The 19,462-nt window shown below is 39.1% G+C and overlaps 1 protein-coding gene and 1 pseudogene across 1 annotated transcript; both read right to left on the bottom strand.

The window, feature by feature from the left end:
* Nucleotides 1-863: 863 nt before the first annotated feature.
* LOC117467598 (uncharacterized protein FAM241A-like) lies at nucleotides 864-5,670 on the bottom strand. Its single transcript, XM_034111325.2, has 2 exons — nucleotides 5,471-5,670; nucleotides 864-3,383 (listed from the first exon to the last, which is right to left on the bottom strand). The coding sequence occupies exons 1-2, from the start codon at nucleotides 5,615-5,617 to the stop codon at nucleotides 3,087-3,089; spliced, it is 444 nt and encodes a 147-aa protein (XP_033967216.1). The 5' UTR covers nucleotides 5,618-5,670; the 3' UTR covers nucleotides 864-3,086.
* A 7,443-nt stretch (nucleotides 5,671-13,113) lies between these two features.
* LOC139436032 (uncharacterized protein FAM241A pseudogene) lies at nucleotides 13,114-15,694 on the bottom strand (annotated as a pseudogene).
* Nucleotides 15,695-19,462: the final 3,768 nt, after the last annotated feature.

The raw sequence follows: 19,462 nt of genomic DNA, 5'->3' as shown, positions 1-19,462 counted from the left end.
TCGTGCCATTTCGTCCGCGTGCATTTTTCAGGGCAATCTCTATTGGGCTCAGGGCCATCTGTAAATTAGCTTAGATGGCCCACAGGGCCATCTCCCAAAATCCTTAATGTCATGCACTTGGACTGTAGACCACTTGGAGTAAAATCCATGTGAAAATTGCTTCTCACTGTTCTCAGGTCAAATATGTATATTTGATTAAAAATGCGATTAATTTCGATTAATTAATTACAAAGCCTCTAATTAATTAGATTAATTTTTTTAATCGAGTCCCGGCTCTAATATATATATATATATATATATATATATATATATTATATTATTATCGGTATCTAAGATAGATAGAGATAGATAGATAGAGTAAAGCCGCAACAGTACATTTGTATCAGTATCGGTCTTGAGAAGCAGGAAGTTATCGGTATCGGTTTCAAAAAACCAATATCGTGCATCCCTGGTTTCTATGTAAATAGAAACACAAAAATGCCCAAAACAATAGCAGGTCTGATATTGATATGCTATATTGAGCAGTTCTATGAATCATTTCATTTTGTGAATGTCAACTTAACACTCCAGTGTATCTATCTGCACAAACTGTGTCAGTGTGTGGGCGACTGCGGCTCACAGGGGAGATAAGCATTTACCAATCAGAGGGTCAGCGGTTTGATTCCCAGCCCCTGCAGACCACATGTTGACGTGTCCTTTGGCGACATTCTTAGCACCACATCTCTCCTGTAGGCTTGTCTACAGGTTAAAGTGCAGGTTAGCTTTGGATAAAAGCATCAGTGAAATGATAGAAGGTGGATCTGCATGCATCTAGTATAAAGGTGTAGTTTTGTTGAAACATATTTGGTTTCAAATACAATATATTCAATTATCCCACTTTATTTTGACACTACACACGCCACATTCCGGTCAGTTCCCTTTGAAATAAATTCATCTTTGTAGAGAGTTACCGAAGCACTAGGACATATTACGAGCATTGCAAGTAAAACAAATACGAATTTCAGAGCCAGGGAAGGAAGTTAGCAAACCAACATAAATCATGACAAACTAATAACTGTCACTCAAACACAACCAAAGCTCTAGGTCTTATTTAAAAATAAAAAAGGAAGATCATATCTGAAATGGACAACATGTTTATATCCATCGAGAACAGGGGTGTCAAACTCAATTTCATCGCGGGCCACATTAGCATTATGGTTGCACTCAAAGGGCCAGTTGTAACTATATAAATATATAATATATATATAAAATAAATAATGTATTATATTACATTATTGCCTCTGAATTGGATTATTATCGGATAAGGTAATAACTAACTAGATTTGAAAGCAGAAGTCCAGGGCAAATAATTGCAAGTCTCTTCAGTGCGCATGTCACAAAACGAGATGCATTGTGGGACATGTAGTTTATGGGCAACCTGCTTCTGTAAAGTGGCATGTAACCGTATAATAAACGTATTATATTCTTTGAAAGCTCTTGCGGGGCCACATTAAATGAAGTCGCGGGCCGGATTTGGCCCCCGGGCCTTGAGTTTGACACCCCTGATCTAGAATATTCTTCTGTTATCCATATTTGATGGCCTTTAGCCTCCCCAAATCAATATTTTCTCTTCATTTAACACCTCACTTGTTACAGCCCTACATGTTCATGAGGAGGGACAGTATATGGAACATGGATGCTTATATTGATATGTTATCGTTTACCATTGTAAAGTATAATTAGAAAAATACACAGCAAGCTGGGCTGAGGTCACGCCAACATTGAAAACTGAATCAATGCCCTTTTTATGAATCACAGATAATATGTGATGTTCTTGTGAATGGGTTTTAGTTTTCTTCCCTGGCTACGTAGTATTTGTTTAGCGTACAATGGCCCAATACACCATCATACCAAAGTGCATTTCATTTTGCAGGCACCACGATACATAAAGCAAAGGAGACAGTTATCCAGAACCGGTCCCCAGAATAGAAACCTGAAGTGTCACTTTTAGAACAATACTTTTCTCATTAATCAGCCATCAATATATATTTCCCTTTCACAGAGTACACATTTTACAGCATAGGTTTCACAAGGTGTCAGATGTACTTTCAGACACCTTTCCTTCGGATGGGTTATACGATTACCAAACATGTTCACATTCTTTATGTCAGTGAAGATCTCCAATCTTTTTTAAGTAAAACAGAGATGTGTGCAGTGTTTCCTCATGCTGCCACTTCAGTCCTTCACTCGCCGATTCAAACTGAAACTAGCTCCTTCCAACAACGTCTTCCTGTTCAGATCATCTATAGAGTGGTGCCGTGAAGACTTATTTTTGTAGCCCGACCCAAAAGTTAGCATCTTAATGGTTCCCTCGAATAAAATCAATGGGGCTTTTCCATTGGATTTCCAAATATTGCTGAAGATAAGATCTCTGGTAACACATCGATATGACATGTTGTGGTCAGCAGGATCATGTGCACATATTTACACCACTTTATGATTTCTGAAGCGTAATTGCAATTACTGCAAGAGTTAAAAGCTAACGTTAGCTAATGCTATAAATAGATAACCTTGACAATCATGGTCACGTGACTTTATGTGACCACCGCTAAGCTAAAAGCGGCTAATATTTGGCGAGATTACTTTTAGAAGTCTTATCTACTAACTAGTATTCAACCCCCGTTTTTATGACACATAAAAGCTTCAGGCATGCACCAGTGGGGTATTTACTGACATGTGTTACTTCTGGAAATTGAAAATCTTGTGTTAACCACAGATCTTATTTCAGCTATATAACCAAAAACGTTGAGACAAGGGAACAGGAAGTGTTCAAATGCTAACTCATATCCTGGTTTAGGACTCATTCCTGCAGCTCTCCATGCCATTTCAACAGAATAATAGCAGAGGCAGCGGGACAACACCACTCCTGTATCTGAGGGGAAATCAATCCTGAAGAAGGGACCCTCTGAAACACTGAACAAGCTTCAAACCAATTGCAGAAAGCTGCTAGTCACCATCACTTAAACGCCCCCCTCAAAACCCATTCGCATGACAAAAGTCCCGCAGATGGAAGCATTAACCCAAGCGAAGAGCAGGCTCCGCCCCCGTCACTTCTGGATGTAGATGATGATGATGCACAGAGTTCCCACCAGCCCCAGGGTCTGGATTCCCAGGAACCAGAGCAGCAGCCAGAAGAACACGATCACTACGGGCTCCACTATCTTGTCCCCAAAGTACATCTGGCTGAAGCCCATCCTCCGCAGACCCTTGTTGAGCATCCCGAACAGAGTCCCCATGCGCTCACAGTCGTCCAGCTGAGGCTCTCTGGTGGTGGGGTCGTCCACGAGGGGCCATCTGCTGCTGGGGTCCCTGGGGGAAGCAGGTCGGGGCCGGCTGCTTTCAGCCTGTGGAGACAATGTTTAGAACAGGTTATATATACACACACACAGATATAAAGAGCTCATAGTACACAACGTGTCCAGCAGTGGCTCAGTCAGTAGAGGCTTGGACTGGGAGCCGTAGGGTCGCCGGTTCAAGTCCCTGAAGAGACTTAAAATAGGGAGTGTGGACTGCTACATGTACTTGGAGAGGTCCCAGTTCACCTCCTGGGCCCTGCCGTGGTGCTCTTGTGCAAGGTATTGGACAGTGGACACCCTACACCCCAACTGCTCCCCGGTAGCATCCTAGTACTAGGATGTGTTAAAAGCACAGACCAAAAGCAGAGAACAAATGTCACTGTGTGCTGTGTGCATGTTTGTGTGACCAATAAAGAGGGTTTATCCTCCGATTCTACTAAACCAGAGGCACTCCTATTCCGTTTATATTGTGATATACATCTAAATTAGTATATAGTAGTGCAATATACACATTTTAACTTCTTATGTTCATATATCCATTTTTTTTAAATGTTTTTATTTCAGTCCTCATTTGTCTTCTTATATTAATATAAATATCTATTTGATCTTTTATTGGACATTTTACTTTAACATCTCAGGTTTGGTTACACTATTTATTCTTTTATCTTTAATTTGACATTTTACTTTAACTTCTTATGTTTATAGAAATATTTGTATTCCATTTTTTTTTTAATTCTAAAATGGAGCATCTGTCACGGTCTCTACTTGGTCAAAATAGACCTGATGATGGAGGGGAGTTGTTCATCCCTTTAAAGACGTTTCTCTGATGTCATTAAAGGACAACAACGTCTGTAAAGAAACTACCTCAAAAATTATTTTGATTAATATTATCATTACATTTCACTGAGCTACATTTTTTTAACCAGAACTGATCATAACACCCAAATATTAATTCATTTTCAGAAATGTAATTACCAGTTTGTTAACATAATGCCACTGTTTCTTTTGTTAAATTAAAAAATATCATATATATAATAATTTTCTCTATGACGGAAGGATTTATATTCTTATTTATTATTTAGTCTGGGATTAGCAAAAGGGTAGCAACAAAATATATTGTCGATAACCTGTAAATAAAAAATAATGATGACATGATTACACTTACTCAATAAGGCTACTTCACCCAGAACACTTGTAGGCTTATATCTTATTTTCATTACTATTATTATTTGTGTTAATATATTTTACTTTCTTAAAATATGTTCCCTTACATTGCAAATAGAGTTAAAAAAGGGTAGAATCATGTTAAGAAATTCAGTTGAATAATATCCTCATTATTTTTGTAATAATTTGATATAATACCGTCACAGCGAAAAACTAAAGGACCACAGTGATACCCTTTTTGGGTCATGCGGCTTCCGTTTCCTGCTAGCCCTGCCCCTACTGTTCTCCCGACAGCCTGTAATCCCATTTACTGTATAATGATTGACTTCCTTACTGTAGAACAGCATTCTGAGGCACACCCTTTCCTGTCTGCCATGGTACACAGCACACACACTGCAGTTGCTGTAATATATTCTACATACTGACTTTCTTTACCACTCAAAAGAAAGCACCAACAAACAAATCGACTACAAAACACTTCACCACAGGCTACACCCTGATTTGAAAAGGAAATCTTATAGGCAAAGGAAAAATGACAAGTTAGAAATGAATACACAGGACTTTCATTCCGGGAAGGCCTTAATCACAAATAATTCATTATTAAAAGCAGTGACATGAAAATGCATTACATGTGTACTGGTCCTGTTCCATGATGTGGTCTCTTGTTAAGAGTACATTTACTCAAGTACTCTACTTAAGCACATTCTGAGGTAGGCTACTTGTACTTTTCCATTGTATGCTACTTTGTACTTCTTTCTACCCATCTACAATTCAGAGATACATTGTGTAGTTTTTACTCCACTACATGTATTTAATACCTTTAGTTATTTTACAGATTTGGATTAATGATTTGAAATATATAATCAACTCTTAAATTCTGGATTTCTGGTCCATGAATGTCGGGGGTAAATAAATTAGCCTGGTGTGAAGTAAACAGCTACAGCTAGCTTGCTAAATGTACTTTGCTGTACCTGTAATCGCTGGTAATGTAAAGCGGTCTGTCGTGCAGCGTAAACATGTTCAGGAGCTTGCCATCTTCTCCGGTTTTCCGGAGGCTGTTCTTCAAATTCACGTCGACGAAATACATGGTCATTCGCAGGTTGCGTTACAGTGGACATTTTACAGCTGGTCCACTGACAGTAACTTCAGAAAACAAAACATACGAGCTGTGATTCCTCTGTGGTTTTCTGGTTGGTGGCAACTACAGTTAAGGGGCATTACTGCCACCTTCTGGGTTGGAGTGAGGACCGAAATTATCTTGCCCATCTTTTAAAATAAAATAATAATAATAATAAAACCTTTAAAACGATACATACAAAGGGAATACAATTACCTTACAATTAAAGTAAAATCTGTTTGCTTTAAATAATGAAATAGTCTCCCTAACCCTCCACTGGTTCCTGCACCTGCCAGGGGTCACCTCAAGGATGTTTTCCTATTAGATGCAGTATTTTTCTTTATTCGTGTACACCCTTAAATCTGTGCTTATTTCTCTAATGAGATTTATTTTGATTATTCCTTTTGCTTCAGATTTCTTTAGTGTTTTGTCCATGATCTCCCTATGTTTCAGAGCCTGGCTAATGCATCATATATTGGTAGTTGTCAAGCGTCAGTGTGCCCTTTATGATTTGCCCAGGAATGCATCTTAAATGTTAAAAAAAAAAAAAACAGATCTCTGATCTAAAGTAGGAGTAAAATAATGGCATGAAAAAATGTATATTAAAAATATATTGTACTGTGGTACAATGGATCTCTTTGACCAAAACGTACTTTGATGTTAATAACCTGAAACAATGATTATCCACAGGCTTATAGACCTGGTCTGTCATGGACTACTCCAACACAATGACTTAATGACTTCCAGTGCTACAGTGAAATATTAAAAAAATGGTTAGTAGTAAAGTAGCAAGATGTACATTACAGTGCTCTTACATATATGTAATAGACATACATGACACATTCAACTGGTTAACTGTAAAGCAGAGAACCACCAATGCTTTGCTCAAATGAGTGAAAACTGTGACAGTGTCATGCTCATCAAATGTAATATGGGGAAGGCTATTCCTCTTTATTCAACATAATTATAATGGGATCAAAGGATCCTCAATCTCCAGACTTCATAGTACACCATTTAGGTTTCATTACGGACTGAACAGGTTACAATAAACACATGTTTCAATCACAGAGTCTTTCAACCCTATAGTCCCTAAAGTGTATTTGCCATTCACTATCATGTATCATTAACAATGGCTAACAATTCCATTTAAGGTGCATGCACTGATGCTGTAGACTTAAAGGTTTTGGTTGGCGTTCTCTGATGTTGTGATTTGCTTTACTGACAGTGGGCGTGGGATTAAATGCCGCTCGTAAACAGTTGTAATCCCAGCTAATCTGGGATACAGTTTCACTCCGCACTGTGGACACAACCTCAGACTGGAGAGCACTGGGAATATGGAGATACAAAGTGTTGGTCTGAGTATGCGGTTTGTCTGGTGAAGGATGTTTCTGCTGCTCCTCGCTCACATCTTGCAGTCTCCTCTGTTAGCGGTGCAGTCCTGTCCAGCTCTATGTGCTTGCACGTATGGGAACGTTGGAGCAGCAGAGCTCAGGTTGAAGTGAGCTTCATTTCATCCTCATCTTTGTGTGTAGTGTTGATCCTCCTGGAACAAAACTTAAAACATCCCATTACATGTGTTTAAAGCTTCTATCCAAAGCGCGTTACTTACTATCAGTGAAGACTGGTCATTAGCCCCACCTAGTGTCAGCAGAAAGTATTAAAAATAATGATTACAAAAAAATGCAACAAATAAATTAAAAAATATATATTTTAAGATCATGTTTAATCATCTGATTCGTCTGTACATTGCTGTTTTAGTCTGTGTTCTTCTAATTAGTGTCTACAGTGTGTGCCTATTGAGCTGTTTAGAGCCATGTGGGACACAACCCGATCCTGCCCCTCCCTCTCACTGTCTAAGTGAATGGTGACTGCAAAAACTATACTGCACATGCTCAGAGTATTTTTCCTATAATGTGTTGTGGCAAACAAATAATGACCATAGGGTCATTGAGCTGCCATCCCCACCATACGTCATCTCACATCATTCAGAGCTGATTGGCTGTAAGTACGTGTGCGCGAAAAGTGTGGTGTGTTGAAGAGCATAGACTGTATATGTATATATGTGAAGAGGAGACGAGAGAGCTGCAGTGACGCGTCCTAAAACCGTTTGTTCAGCCGGAAAATATCCACATGTCTACCCTACTTTTATAATTTATCGAATCATAAATCTATTGATTAGATTAGATTTATGATAGACTTTTGAAACTACAAGAATATAAGGAGGACTTTTACAAAAAAGTAATAGAGATTTTGTCCAGAGGGATAGGCAAATGGACTTAATCTTGAAAGTTTGGCTCTATGAACCTGATGATTCTGTTTTCTTCAAGGTTGTGTCTTCCTGGTCGAATGTACTTATTGTAAGTCGCTTTGGATAAAAGCGTCAGCTAAATGTAATGTAATGTAATGTAAAAAAAAGTCAAGGTAAGACTGCAATTGTATTGAAAATGGGATCTTACTAAGAGAGAACAATTCAATATTTAAATGATAAAATTACATTTTTTGGGTATCCTTTTGTTGAACTGTCTGTTTAAAATTAATTGAAGCATCAGACAAAAAAAGCTTTTGAAAATAATTATAGATTTTGATTTAGGTCAAAATATAATACTTGTAAACCCGAAGAGTCAGTGCCAGAGCCTCACCAGCCATGAACCTCACTGCAGAAGCTTAATAGACATCTACCGTTTTTGTGCCCCACCACTTTTGTACATATAAAAACGCCACTGCTTACTATTCATACCGCAGGTCACATCTGGTATTGAATGGTATGTACATTTGGATAGTTGGGGACAAAATATCTTTTCTAAGGACACTGACATGTTGCAGGGGATTGACCCGCTGACGCTTTGATTGGTAGATGCTTATTATTATTATTATTATTGCCCGAGACGTGATATTTGAGTAACTATAATTGTATTCATTTTTAACTTAAAAAATTAGGAGGATAACAGGGACAGGGTTGAAATCTTCTGTAACCAAATCAAGTTAGAGAATGTATCATTCTAATTGGAAAATAAGTATATTCGTGAACTAAATCAGAAAAGAAGATTTGGAATTTATCTATTAAATATTCACGTTTCTAATATGAAACAAAGGCTTTGCAATTGAGAAAAAATCTGATTTGTACAAGATTTAGCTTTCAGCTACTGTCCATCTGCTGTTCGTTGACCAAGGGAAAACAACTGGTAGGAAATCCATTGAGCATGTTTGTAAAGCCTTTCAATATGCACATGCATTCCTTTAGGTAAGAAAAGTCACTAATAATGTTACACATTTGGTTATTTGAAATATCCTCATAGTAACTACAATTATTAACGTATTATAAGTAACCAATGTAAAGCATTAGACAAGGAAAATAGTGTTTGAGAATTGCATATTTTCAAGCAAAAATGATCAAATAGTGTGAATGATTGAACTGAGAAATGACACATCTTTGTATTTCCCATCACAGGTTGGTGCAGTGCAGTGACCCTGGGATCTCAGCCGTTCCTGTTAACGTCCCGGCTGATACAGTCAAACTGCGTCTAGAGAAGACCTTTATCTCCAAGTTGCCCCGGGCAGCCTTCTACAACCTGTCAGAGCTGCGTTTTTTGTGGCTGACCTACAACTCCATCACCTCCATCCACCCCAGCAGCTTCGTCAACCTGATGGCCCTGCGAGAGCTACGTCTGGATGGAAACCTGCTGTCATCCTTCCCCTGGGAGGGGCTCAGGGACATGCCCCGCCTCCAGACTCTCGGTCTCCACAACAACCGTCTTTCCAGCCTTCCTGCCCACGCTGCTGTCTTTCTTCCGAATATCACCTACCTGGACCTGTCCAGTAACAGGTGTGTCAGATACCACCGTTTCTGTTGAGTGTGAGCTTGAGTGGAGGAAATGGAATTAGTAGCAGGGAGCTTTGAATTGTTTTCCGTCCAATCTGCACAAAATGTCCGCCCTCGGTTGAGTCCGGTTGAGTCAAAAGAATGGAGAGGGAAAATAACTCTGGGTTTCCATTTTAGCGCATTTTACAACTTTAAGGAGTGACTGACACATAAACTGTAGTACCACCATTTAGACTCTATGGATATTAGCTTCAACGCCCAGCTTGCTTCCTGGGGGCTTTTGACCATTAGCTGATTGAGAGTGACAATTTTGCCTCTTGACACAAGGGTTTTTGTTCAGCAGTACACCTTACATTTCACGACAAAACTTAAAGCAGTCGTGGAAGAATTAGAAGCCAGCCTGTTTAACTTAGAACAGGTTTTACAAATGTACTATAACCCAGTGGCGAGCCGTGACTTTTATACCTAGGCCCTCTGACCCCCCTTCCCTCGAAAAAAAGAAGAGTTATTACGTCACAGCGTATACTTCAGCAGAATATCAAAACAGCGGCCCGGGGTGCAAAACGCATCAATGACAACGACCCTCTACCACACAAAACAACACCATTTATATAAACACCCATCATGACAGGGCTCCCACAGCCAAGTAACAATTACAAATGAATTAAGTCGGCACGGCGGCCCACATTGAAAATGACTTAGGCCTACCTTTGATGATCAAATCACTGAAACACAAAGTCCATCCTCCTGTCCTTTTGGATGAAGCACTTGATGGCAGATATGGAGTACTCGAGTCCTGGACTCGGACTCTAGTCGGACTCGAGTGCCGATTTTCGGGACTCGACTCGGACTCGCGCACTGATTGATGGGACTCGGACTCGTGATTTCTCGCGCACGATGACTTTGACTCGGACTCGTGAATTATCGCGTACGCTGACTTGGAGTCGGACACAGGATTTTTTTCCCCCACGATGACTCGGACTCGACTTGACGACGCTGAAGTTGGCTTCCGATTCAGAGCATCCGATTTGGCAGTTAAGGGGAAAGTTAAGGGACATCTAAAACCACTAGACCTACACTCATCAAATCTGGACTGGATTATCTCAGAGGGTCTAAAGATTCTTTATAACACAGTTTGAGATTTGTGAAACCTTTATTCTATTTGTGAAAATACAAAAAAGGGAGATTTCAGTGCTTTTTTCGCATCCTGACCACATTAGACCAGGTCCTGATCTGAAACCACTAGACCTACACTCATCAAATCTGGACTGATTATCCCAGAGGGTCTAAAGATTCTTTATAACACAGTTTGAGATTTTGTGAAACCTTTATTCTATTTGTGAAAAATAAATACAAGAAGGCATATAAAGGCGTGCCCAGCTGGGAGGTTCACTTTCTGATCCTGATCCCTGGCCTGCTGCAGCAACCTCAGCCTTCCACCTGTGTTTGTATTTTTCACAAATAGAATAAAGGTTTCACAAATCTGAAACTGTGTTACAAGAATCTTTAGACCCTCTAGGCTAATTCAGTCCAGATTTGATGAGTCTAGTGGTTTTAGATCAGGACCTGGTCTAATGTGGTCTAGATAAAAAAAGCAGCAAAATCTCCTTTTTGTATTTTCAGTTCACAAATAAAATTAAGGTTTCACAAATCTCAAACTTGTCGTTATAAAGAATCTTAGACCCTCTGGATACTCCAGTCCAGATTTGATGAGTATAGTTCCTAGTGGTTTTAGATCAGGACCTGGTCTAATGTGGTCAGGACTGCGAAAAAGCACTGAAATCTCCCTTGTTTGTATTTTCACAAATAGAATTAAGGTTTCACAAATCTCAAACTGGGTTATAAGAATCTTTAGACTCTCTGGGATAATCCAGTCCAAATAAATCGGCTATGCAGCGATTTAAGAGGTTCAAACACGGAGGATTGTTCGCTCAGCGCTGTAAATTAAATGTCCCTTAACTTTCCCCCTTAACTGCCGAATCGGATGCTCTGAATCGGAAGCCAACTTCAGCGTCGTCTCGACTTGTACATTGATCCTCCAACTTGGACTCGGACTCGAGCACATTTTCTCTGGAGTCTGATGTCCTCTATCCTGGCGTGTGCACCTGTGAGGCGAGTTCACGGACTGGGCCCCGCTATTCCAGTCTAGAGATGTCTAGAGACACACCCCGCATCGTGCTGTATTGCTTTCACACATTCTGCTTCCACATTGGAAAAGAGCAGCGCAAAATGCTCGTTATGTGGAAACAATATAGAAGAGAAGGCTCCGTAACACATTACTCTAAGGATCGAGTTCAGACATATAGGCTGTTCTTGAACACTATCATCAGAGTAACTTGAAACTTTACATAGGAAAATATTGGCATACAATATAATCACTTCTCAAATAGGTAACTCATTTTAAATATAGTTTATTTATATATAATAATAATATTAATATTACTAATAAGCTTTATATTTGTATAGCACCTATTACAAGAATTGTAGCCAAACTCGCTTCACAGCAGTTCAATAGACAGATTAGTATAACATGACAGGATAAAAGCAATGTAGAGGAGCAGCTACATTTCAACACATATATCCATGAAGATCAATACATGAAGACTTGTGACTTAGACTCGACTTGGACTCGAAGAGTGGTGACTCGAGAGTGACTTGGACTCGTGAATTGGTGACTTGACTACAACACTGTGGGCGGGTCATTCAGCTGATCCTTTACCACTCCAGTTTATCATTGCAACTCAATCTTGAAAATTACTCAGTTCATAATTTCGCAACGATGTCATCACTATCACTGACATGAGCCATCATGAACGAACTTATGCTAATCATAAATCTATCGATTAGATTTATGATTCGAAATTAATAAAAGTAGGGTAGACATGTGGATATTATCCGGCTGAACAAAACGTGCATTTATCTAACAGGTTTCGTTTTCCACAGGCCTTATTTCGAGCTATTTTCCAAAATCCTATGGAGAAATCACATTGCTTTTTTGTCGAGGGAACCCGAGCACAGCTTACTTCCGGGTTTTAGGACGCGTTACTGCAACACTTTATACACATGTATAGAGTGGCGAAGTCATGCCCATCTATATCCGGTCCATGGGTCCTTATTTCGGAAAGATTATGCATTGAAGTCAATGGAGAGAGAAAACGTATCTTTCGAACCCGTTTGAATTGTGCCATGAATTACACATATGATGTTTGTCAATCTTAAAAATCATTCCATGTTAAAAAAGTCACAGTTTGTCGTAAAACTGTTGAAATATAAGACTATGAAAAATACGCAACTAGAAAGACTACAAATCCCAGAGTCGCGTAAGTGATGTCATAATTGTTTTCCTCCACTAGGAGATAGCTAAGATCAGCGCCATATAGATAGAATCTATCTATATGGCACTGGCTATGATAAGATAACTTTAACAAGATGCCTGTGTGCTTAGTACCAGGTTGTTATCATACCAGCAATGGGTCTTGCTCGTTCTTTCGCTTCCCGTCTGATGAAAGGACCAGGAGTGGCTGGATCAAGTTAGCTACCTAGTTAGCATTACAGCCTTGTAATTTGTATTAGCCTAACATGAAGTAACATCAAGTAACCCAACATGTTAAACAGTAAGAGTGGTAGTCATATTTCGTGAACCCTTTGAAGAGCACTGTCACACCGGTGTGATCATTCTATAATACACAATTTAAGCCCGGGGGAGACAGAGTTCCCACCAGCCCCAGGGTCTGGATTCCCAGGAACCAGAGCAGCAGCCAGAAGAACACGATCACTACGGGCTCCACTATCTTGTCCCCAAAGTACATCTGGCTGAAGCCCATCCTCCGCAGACCCTTGTTGAGCATCCCGAACAGAGTCCCATGCGCTCACAGTCGTCCAGCTGAGGCTCTCTGGTGGTGGGGTCGTCCACGAGGGGCCATCTGCTGCTGGGGTCCCTGGGGGAAGCAGGTCGGGGCCGGCTGCTTTCAGCCTGTGGAGACAATGTTTAGAACAGGTTATATATACACACACACAGATATAAAGAGCTCATAGTACACAACGTGTCCAGCAGTGGCTCAGTCAGTAGAGGCTTGGACTGGGAGCCGTAGGGTCGCCGCCGGTTCAAGTCCCTGAAGAGACTTAAAATAGGGAGTGTGGACTGCTACATGTACTTGGAGGGTCCCAGTTCACCTCCTGGGCCCTGCCGTGGTGCTCTTGTGCAAGGTATTGGACAGTGGACACCCTACACCCCAACTGCTCCCCGGTAGCATCCTAGTACTAGGATGTGTTAAAAGCACAGACCAAAAGCAGAGAACAAATGTCACTGTGTGCTGTGTGCATGTTTGTGTGACCAATAAAGAGGGTTTATCCTCCGATTCTACTAAACCAGAGGCACTCCTATTCCGTTTATATTGTGATATACATCTAAATTAGTATATAGTAGTGCAATATACACATTTTAACTTCTTATGTTCATATATCCATTTTTTTTAAATGTTTTTATTTCAGTCCTCATTTGTCTTCTTATATTAATATAAATATCTATTTGATCTTTTATTGGACATTTTACTTTAACATCTCAGGTTTGGTTACACTATTTATTCTTTTATCTTTAATTTGACATTTTACTTTAACTTCTTATGTTTATAGAAATATTTGTATTCCATTTTTTTTTTATTCTAAAATGGAGCATCTGTCACGGTCTCTACTTGGTCAAAATAGACCTGATGATGGAGGGGAGTTGTTCATCCCTTTAAAGACGTTTCTCTGATGTCATTAAAGGACAACAACGTCTGTAAAGAAACTACCTCAAAAATTATTTTGATTAATATTATCATTACATTTCACTGAGCTACATTTTTTAACCAGAACTGATCATAACACCCAAATATTAATTCATTTTCAGAAATTTAATTACCAGTTTGTTAACATAATGCCACTGTTTCTTTTGTTAAATTAAAAAATATCATATATATAATAATTTTCTCTATGACGGAAGGATTTATATTCTTATTTATTATTTAGTCTGGGATTAGCAAAAGGGTAGCAACAAAATATATTGTCGATAACCTGTAAATAAAAATAATGATGACATGATTACACTTACTCAATAAGGCTACTTCACCCAGAACACTTGTAGGCTTATATCTTATTTTCATTACTATTATTATTTGTGTTAATATATTTTACTTTCTTAAAATATGTTCCCTTACATTGCAAATAGAGTTAAAAAAGGGTAGAATCATGTTAAGAAATTCAGTTGAATAATATCCTCATTATTTTTGTAATAATTTGATATAATACCGTCACAGCGAAAAACTAAAGGACCACAGTGATACCCTTTTTGGGTCATGCGGCTTCCGTTTCCTGCTAGCCCTGCCCCTACTGTTCTCCCGACAGCCTGTAATCCCATTTACTGTATAATGATTGACTTCCTTACTGTAGAACAGCATTCTGAGGCACACCCTTTCCTGTCTGCCATGGTACACAGCACACACACTGCAGTTGCTGTAATATATTCTACATACTGACTTTCTTTACCACTCAAAAGAAAGCACCAACAAACAAATCGACTACAAAACACTTCACCACAGGCTACACCCTGATTTGAAAAGGAAATCTTATAGGCAAAGGAAAAATGACAAGTTAGAAATGAATACACAGGACTTTCATTCCGGGAAGGCCTTAATCACAAATAATTCATTATTAAAAGCAGTGACATGAAAATGCATTACATGTGTACTGGTCCTGTTCCATGATGTGGTCTCTTGTTAAGAGTACATTTACTCAAGTACTCTACTTAAGCACATTCTGAGGTAGGCTACTTGTACTTTTCCATTGTATGCTACTTTGTACTTCTTTCTACCCATCTACAATTCAGAGATACATTGTGTAGTTTTACTCCACTACATGTATTTAATACCTTTAGTTATTTTACAGATTTGGATTAATGATTTGAAATATATAATCAACTCTTAAATTCTGGATTTCTGGTCCATGAATGTCGGGGGTAAATAAATTAGCCTGGTGTGAAGTAAACAGCTACAGCTAGCTTGCTAAATGTACTTTGCTGTACCTGTAATCGCTGGTAATGTAAAGCGGTCTGTCGTGCAGCGTAAACATGTTCAGGAGCTTGCCATCTTCTCCGGTTTTCCGGAGGCTGTTCTTCAAATTCACGTCGACGAAATACATGGTCATTCGCAGGTTGCGTTACAGTGGACATTTTACAGCTGGTCCACTGACAGTAACTTCAGAAAACAAAACATACGAGCTGTGATTCCTCTGTGGTTTTCTGGTTGGTGGCAACTACAGTTAAGGGGCATTACTGCCACCTTCTGGGTTGGAGTGAGGACCTGTGAATTATCTTGCCCAGGTCCTTTTAAAATAAAAATAATAATAATATAAAACCATTTAATAAACGATAACATTACAAAGGGAATACAATTACCTTACAATTAAAGTAACCTCTGTTTGCTTTAAATAATGAAATAGTCTCCCCTAGACACCTCCACTGGTTCCTGCACCTGCCAGGGGTCACCTCAAGGATGTTTTCCTATTAGATGCAGTATTTTTCTTTATTCGTGTACACCCTTAAATCTGTGCTTATTTCTCTAATGAGATTTATTTTGATTATTCCTTTTGCTTCAGATTTCTTTAGTGTTTTGTCCATGATCTCCCTATGTTTCAGAGCCTGGCTAATGCATCATATATTGGTAGTTGTCAAGCGTCAGTGTGCCCTTTATGATTTGCCCAGGAATGCATCTTAAATGTTAAAAAAAAAAAAAAACAGATCTCTGATCTAAAGTAGGAGTAAAATAATGGCATGAAAAAATGTATATTAAAAATATATTGTACTGTGGTACAATGGATCTCTTTGACCAAAACGTACTTTGATGTTAATAACCTGAAACAATGATTATCCACAGGCTTATAGACCTGGTCTGTCATGGACTACTCCAACACAAATGACTTAATGACTTCCAGTGCTACAGTGAAATATTAAAAAAATGGTTAGTAGTAAAGTAGCAAGATGTACATTACAGTGCTCTTACATATATGTAATAGACATACATGACACATTCAACTGGTTAACTGTAAAGCAGAGAACCACCAATGCTTTGCTCAAATGAGTGAAAACTGTGACAGTGTCATGCTCATCAAATGTAATATGGGGAAGGCTATTCCTCTTTATTCAACATAATTATAATGGGATCAAAGGATCCTCAATCTTCCAGACTTCATAGTACACCATTTAGGTTTCATTACGGACTGAACAGGTTTACAATAAACACATGTTTCAATCACAGAGTCTTTCAACCCTATAGTCCCTAAAGTGTATTTGCCATTCACTATCATGTATCATTAACAATGGCTAACAATTCCATTTAAGGTGCATGCACTGATGCTGTAGACTTAAAGGTTTTGGTTGGCGTTCTCTGATGTTGTGATTTGCTTTACTGACAGTGGGCGTGGGATTAAATGCCGCTCGTAAACAGTGTAATCCCAGCTAATCTGGGATACAGTTTCACTCCGCACTGTGGACACAACCTCAGACTGGAGAGCACTGGGAATATGGAGATACAAAGTGTTGGTCTGAGTATGCGGTTTGTCTGGTGAAGGATGTTTCTGCTGCTCCTCGCTCACATCTTGCAGTCTCCTCTGTTAGCGGTGCAGTCCTGTCCAGCTCTATGTGCTTGCACGTATGGGAACGTTGGAGCAGCAGAGCTCAGGTTGAGTGAGCTTCATTTCATCCTCATCTTTGTGTTGTAGTGTTGATCCTCCTGGAACAAAACTTAAAACATCCCATTACATGTGTTTAAGCTTCTATCCAAAGCAGCGTTACTTACTATCAGTGAAGACTGGTCATTAGCCCCACCTAGTGTCAGCAGAAAGTATTAAAAATAATGATTACAAAAAAATGCAACAAATAAATTAAAAAATATATATTTTAAGATCATGTTTAATCATCTGATTCGTCTGTACATTGCTGTTTTAGTCTGTGTTCTTCTAATTAGTGTCTACAGTGTGTGCCTATTGAGCTGTTTAGAGCCATGTGGGACACAACCCGATCCTGCCCCTCCCTCTCACTGTCTAAGTGAATGGTGACTGCAAAAACTATACTGCACATGCTCAGAGTATTTTCCTATAATGTGTGTGGCAAACAAATAATGACCATAGGGTCATTGAGCTGCCATCCCCACCATACGTCATCTCACATCATTCAGAGCTGATTGGCTGTAAGTACGTGTGCCGCGAAAAGTGTGGTGTGTGAAGAGCATAGACTGTATATGTATATATGTGAAGAGGAGACGAGAGAGCTGCAGTGACGCGTCCTAAAACCGTTTTGTTCAGCCGGAAAATATCCACATGTCTACCCTACTTTTATAATTTTCGAATCATAAATCTATTGATTAGATTAGATTTATGATAGACTTTTGAAACTACAAGAATATAAGGAGGACTTTTACAAAAAAGTAATAGAGATTTTTGTCCAGAGGGATAGGCAAATGGACTTAATCTTGAAATGTTTGGCTCTATGAAACCTGATGATTCTGTTTTCTTCAAGGTTGTGTCTTCCTGGTCGAATGTACTTATTGTAAGTCGCTTTGGATAAAAGCGTCAGCTAAATGTAATGTAATGTAATGTAAAAAAAAGTCAAGGTAAGACTGCAATTGTATTGAAAATGGGATCTTACTAAGAGAGAACAATTCAATATTTAAATGATAAAATTACATTTTTTTGGGTATCCTTTTGTTGAACTGTCTGTTTAAAATTAATTGAAGCATCAGACAAAAAAAGCTTTTGAAAATAATATTAGATTTTGATTTAGGTCAAAATATAATACTTGTAAACCCGAAGAGTCAGTGCCAGAGCCTCACCAGCCATGAACCTCACTGCAGAAGCTTATAGACATCTACGTTTTTTGTGCCCCACCACTTTTGTACATATAAAAACGCCACTGCTTACTATTCAATACCGCAGTCACATCTGGTATTGAATGGTATGTACATTTGGATAGTTGGGGACAAAATATCTTTTCTAAGGACACTGACATGTTGCAGGGGATTGACCCGCTGACGCTTTGATTGGTAGATGCTTATTATTATTATTATTATTGCCCGAGACGTGATATTTGAGTAACTATAATTGTATTCATTTTTAACTTAAAAAATTAGGAGGATAACAGGGACAGGGTTGAAATCTTCTTGTAACCAAATCAAGTTAGAGAATGTATCATTCTAATTGGAAAATAAGTATATTCGTGAACTAAATCAGAAAAGAAGATTTGGAATTTATATATTAAATATTCACGTTTCTAATATGAAACAAAGGCTTTTGCAATTGAGAAAAAATCTGATTTGTACAAGATTTAGCTTTCAGCTACTGTCCATCTGCTGTTCGTTGACCAAGGGAAAACAACTGGTAGGAAATCCATTGAGCATGTTTGTAAAGCCTTTCAATATGCACATGCATTCCTTTAGGTAAGAAAAGTCACTAATAATGTTACACATTTGGTTATTTGAAATATCCTCATAGTAACTACAATTATTAACGTATTATAAGTAACCAATGTAAAGCATTAGACAAGGAAAATAGTGTTTGAGAATTGCATATTTTCAAGCAAAAATGATCAAATAGTGTGAATGATTGAACTGAGAAATGACACATCTTTGTATTTCCCATCACAGGTTGGTGCAGTGCAGTGACCCTGGGATCTCAGCCGTTCCTGTTAACGTCCCGGCTGATACAGTCAAACTGCGTCTAGAGAAGACCTTTATCTCCAAGTTGCCCCGGGCAGCCTTCTACAACCTGTCAGAGCTGCGTTTTTTGTGGCTGACCTACAACTCCATCACCTCCATCCACCCCAGCAGCTTCGTCAACCTGATGGCCCTGCGAGAGCTACGTCTGGATGGAAACCTGCTGTCATCCTTCCCCTGGGAGGGGCTCAGGGACATGCCCCGCCTCCAGACTCTCGGTCTCCACAACAACCGTCTTTCCAGCCTTCCTGCCCACGCTGCTGTCTTTCTTCCGAATATCACCTAC

This window comes from Pseudochaenichthys georgianus, chromosome 22, assembly GCF_902827115.2.
Source record: "Pseudochaenichthys georgianus chromosome 22, fPseGeo1.2, whole genome shotgun sequence".
NCBI lineage: Eukaryota > Metazoa > Chordata > Actinopteri > Perciformes > Channichthyidae > Pseudochaenichthys > Pseudochaenichthys georgianus.
The sequence above is the reverse complement of the archived record's forward strand: the minus strand, read 5'-3'. Positions and strand labels throughout refer to the sequence as shown.

What these genes read in the sequence shown, in the direction of transcription:
- LOC117467598 (XM_034111325.2), bottom strand. Translation starts at nt 5,617, where the DNA reads ATGTCCACTGTAACGCAACCTGCGAATGACCATGTATTTCGTCGACGT. An exon ending in TACATTACCAGCGATTACAG is followed by an intron (nt 3,384 to 5,470) that starts GTACAGCAAAGT and finishes TTGTCTCCACAG; the next exon opens with GCTGAAAGCAGCCGGCCCCG.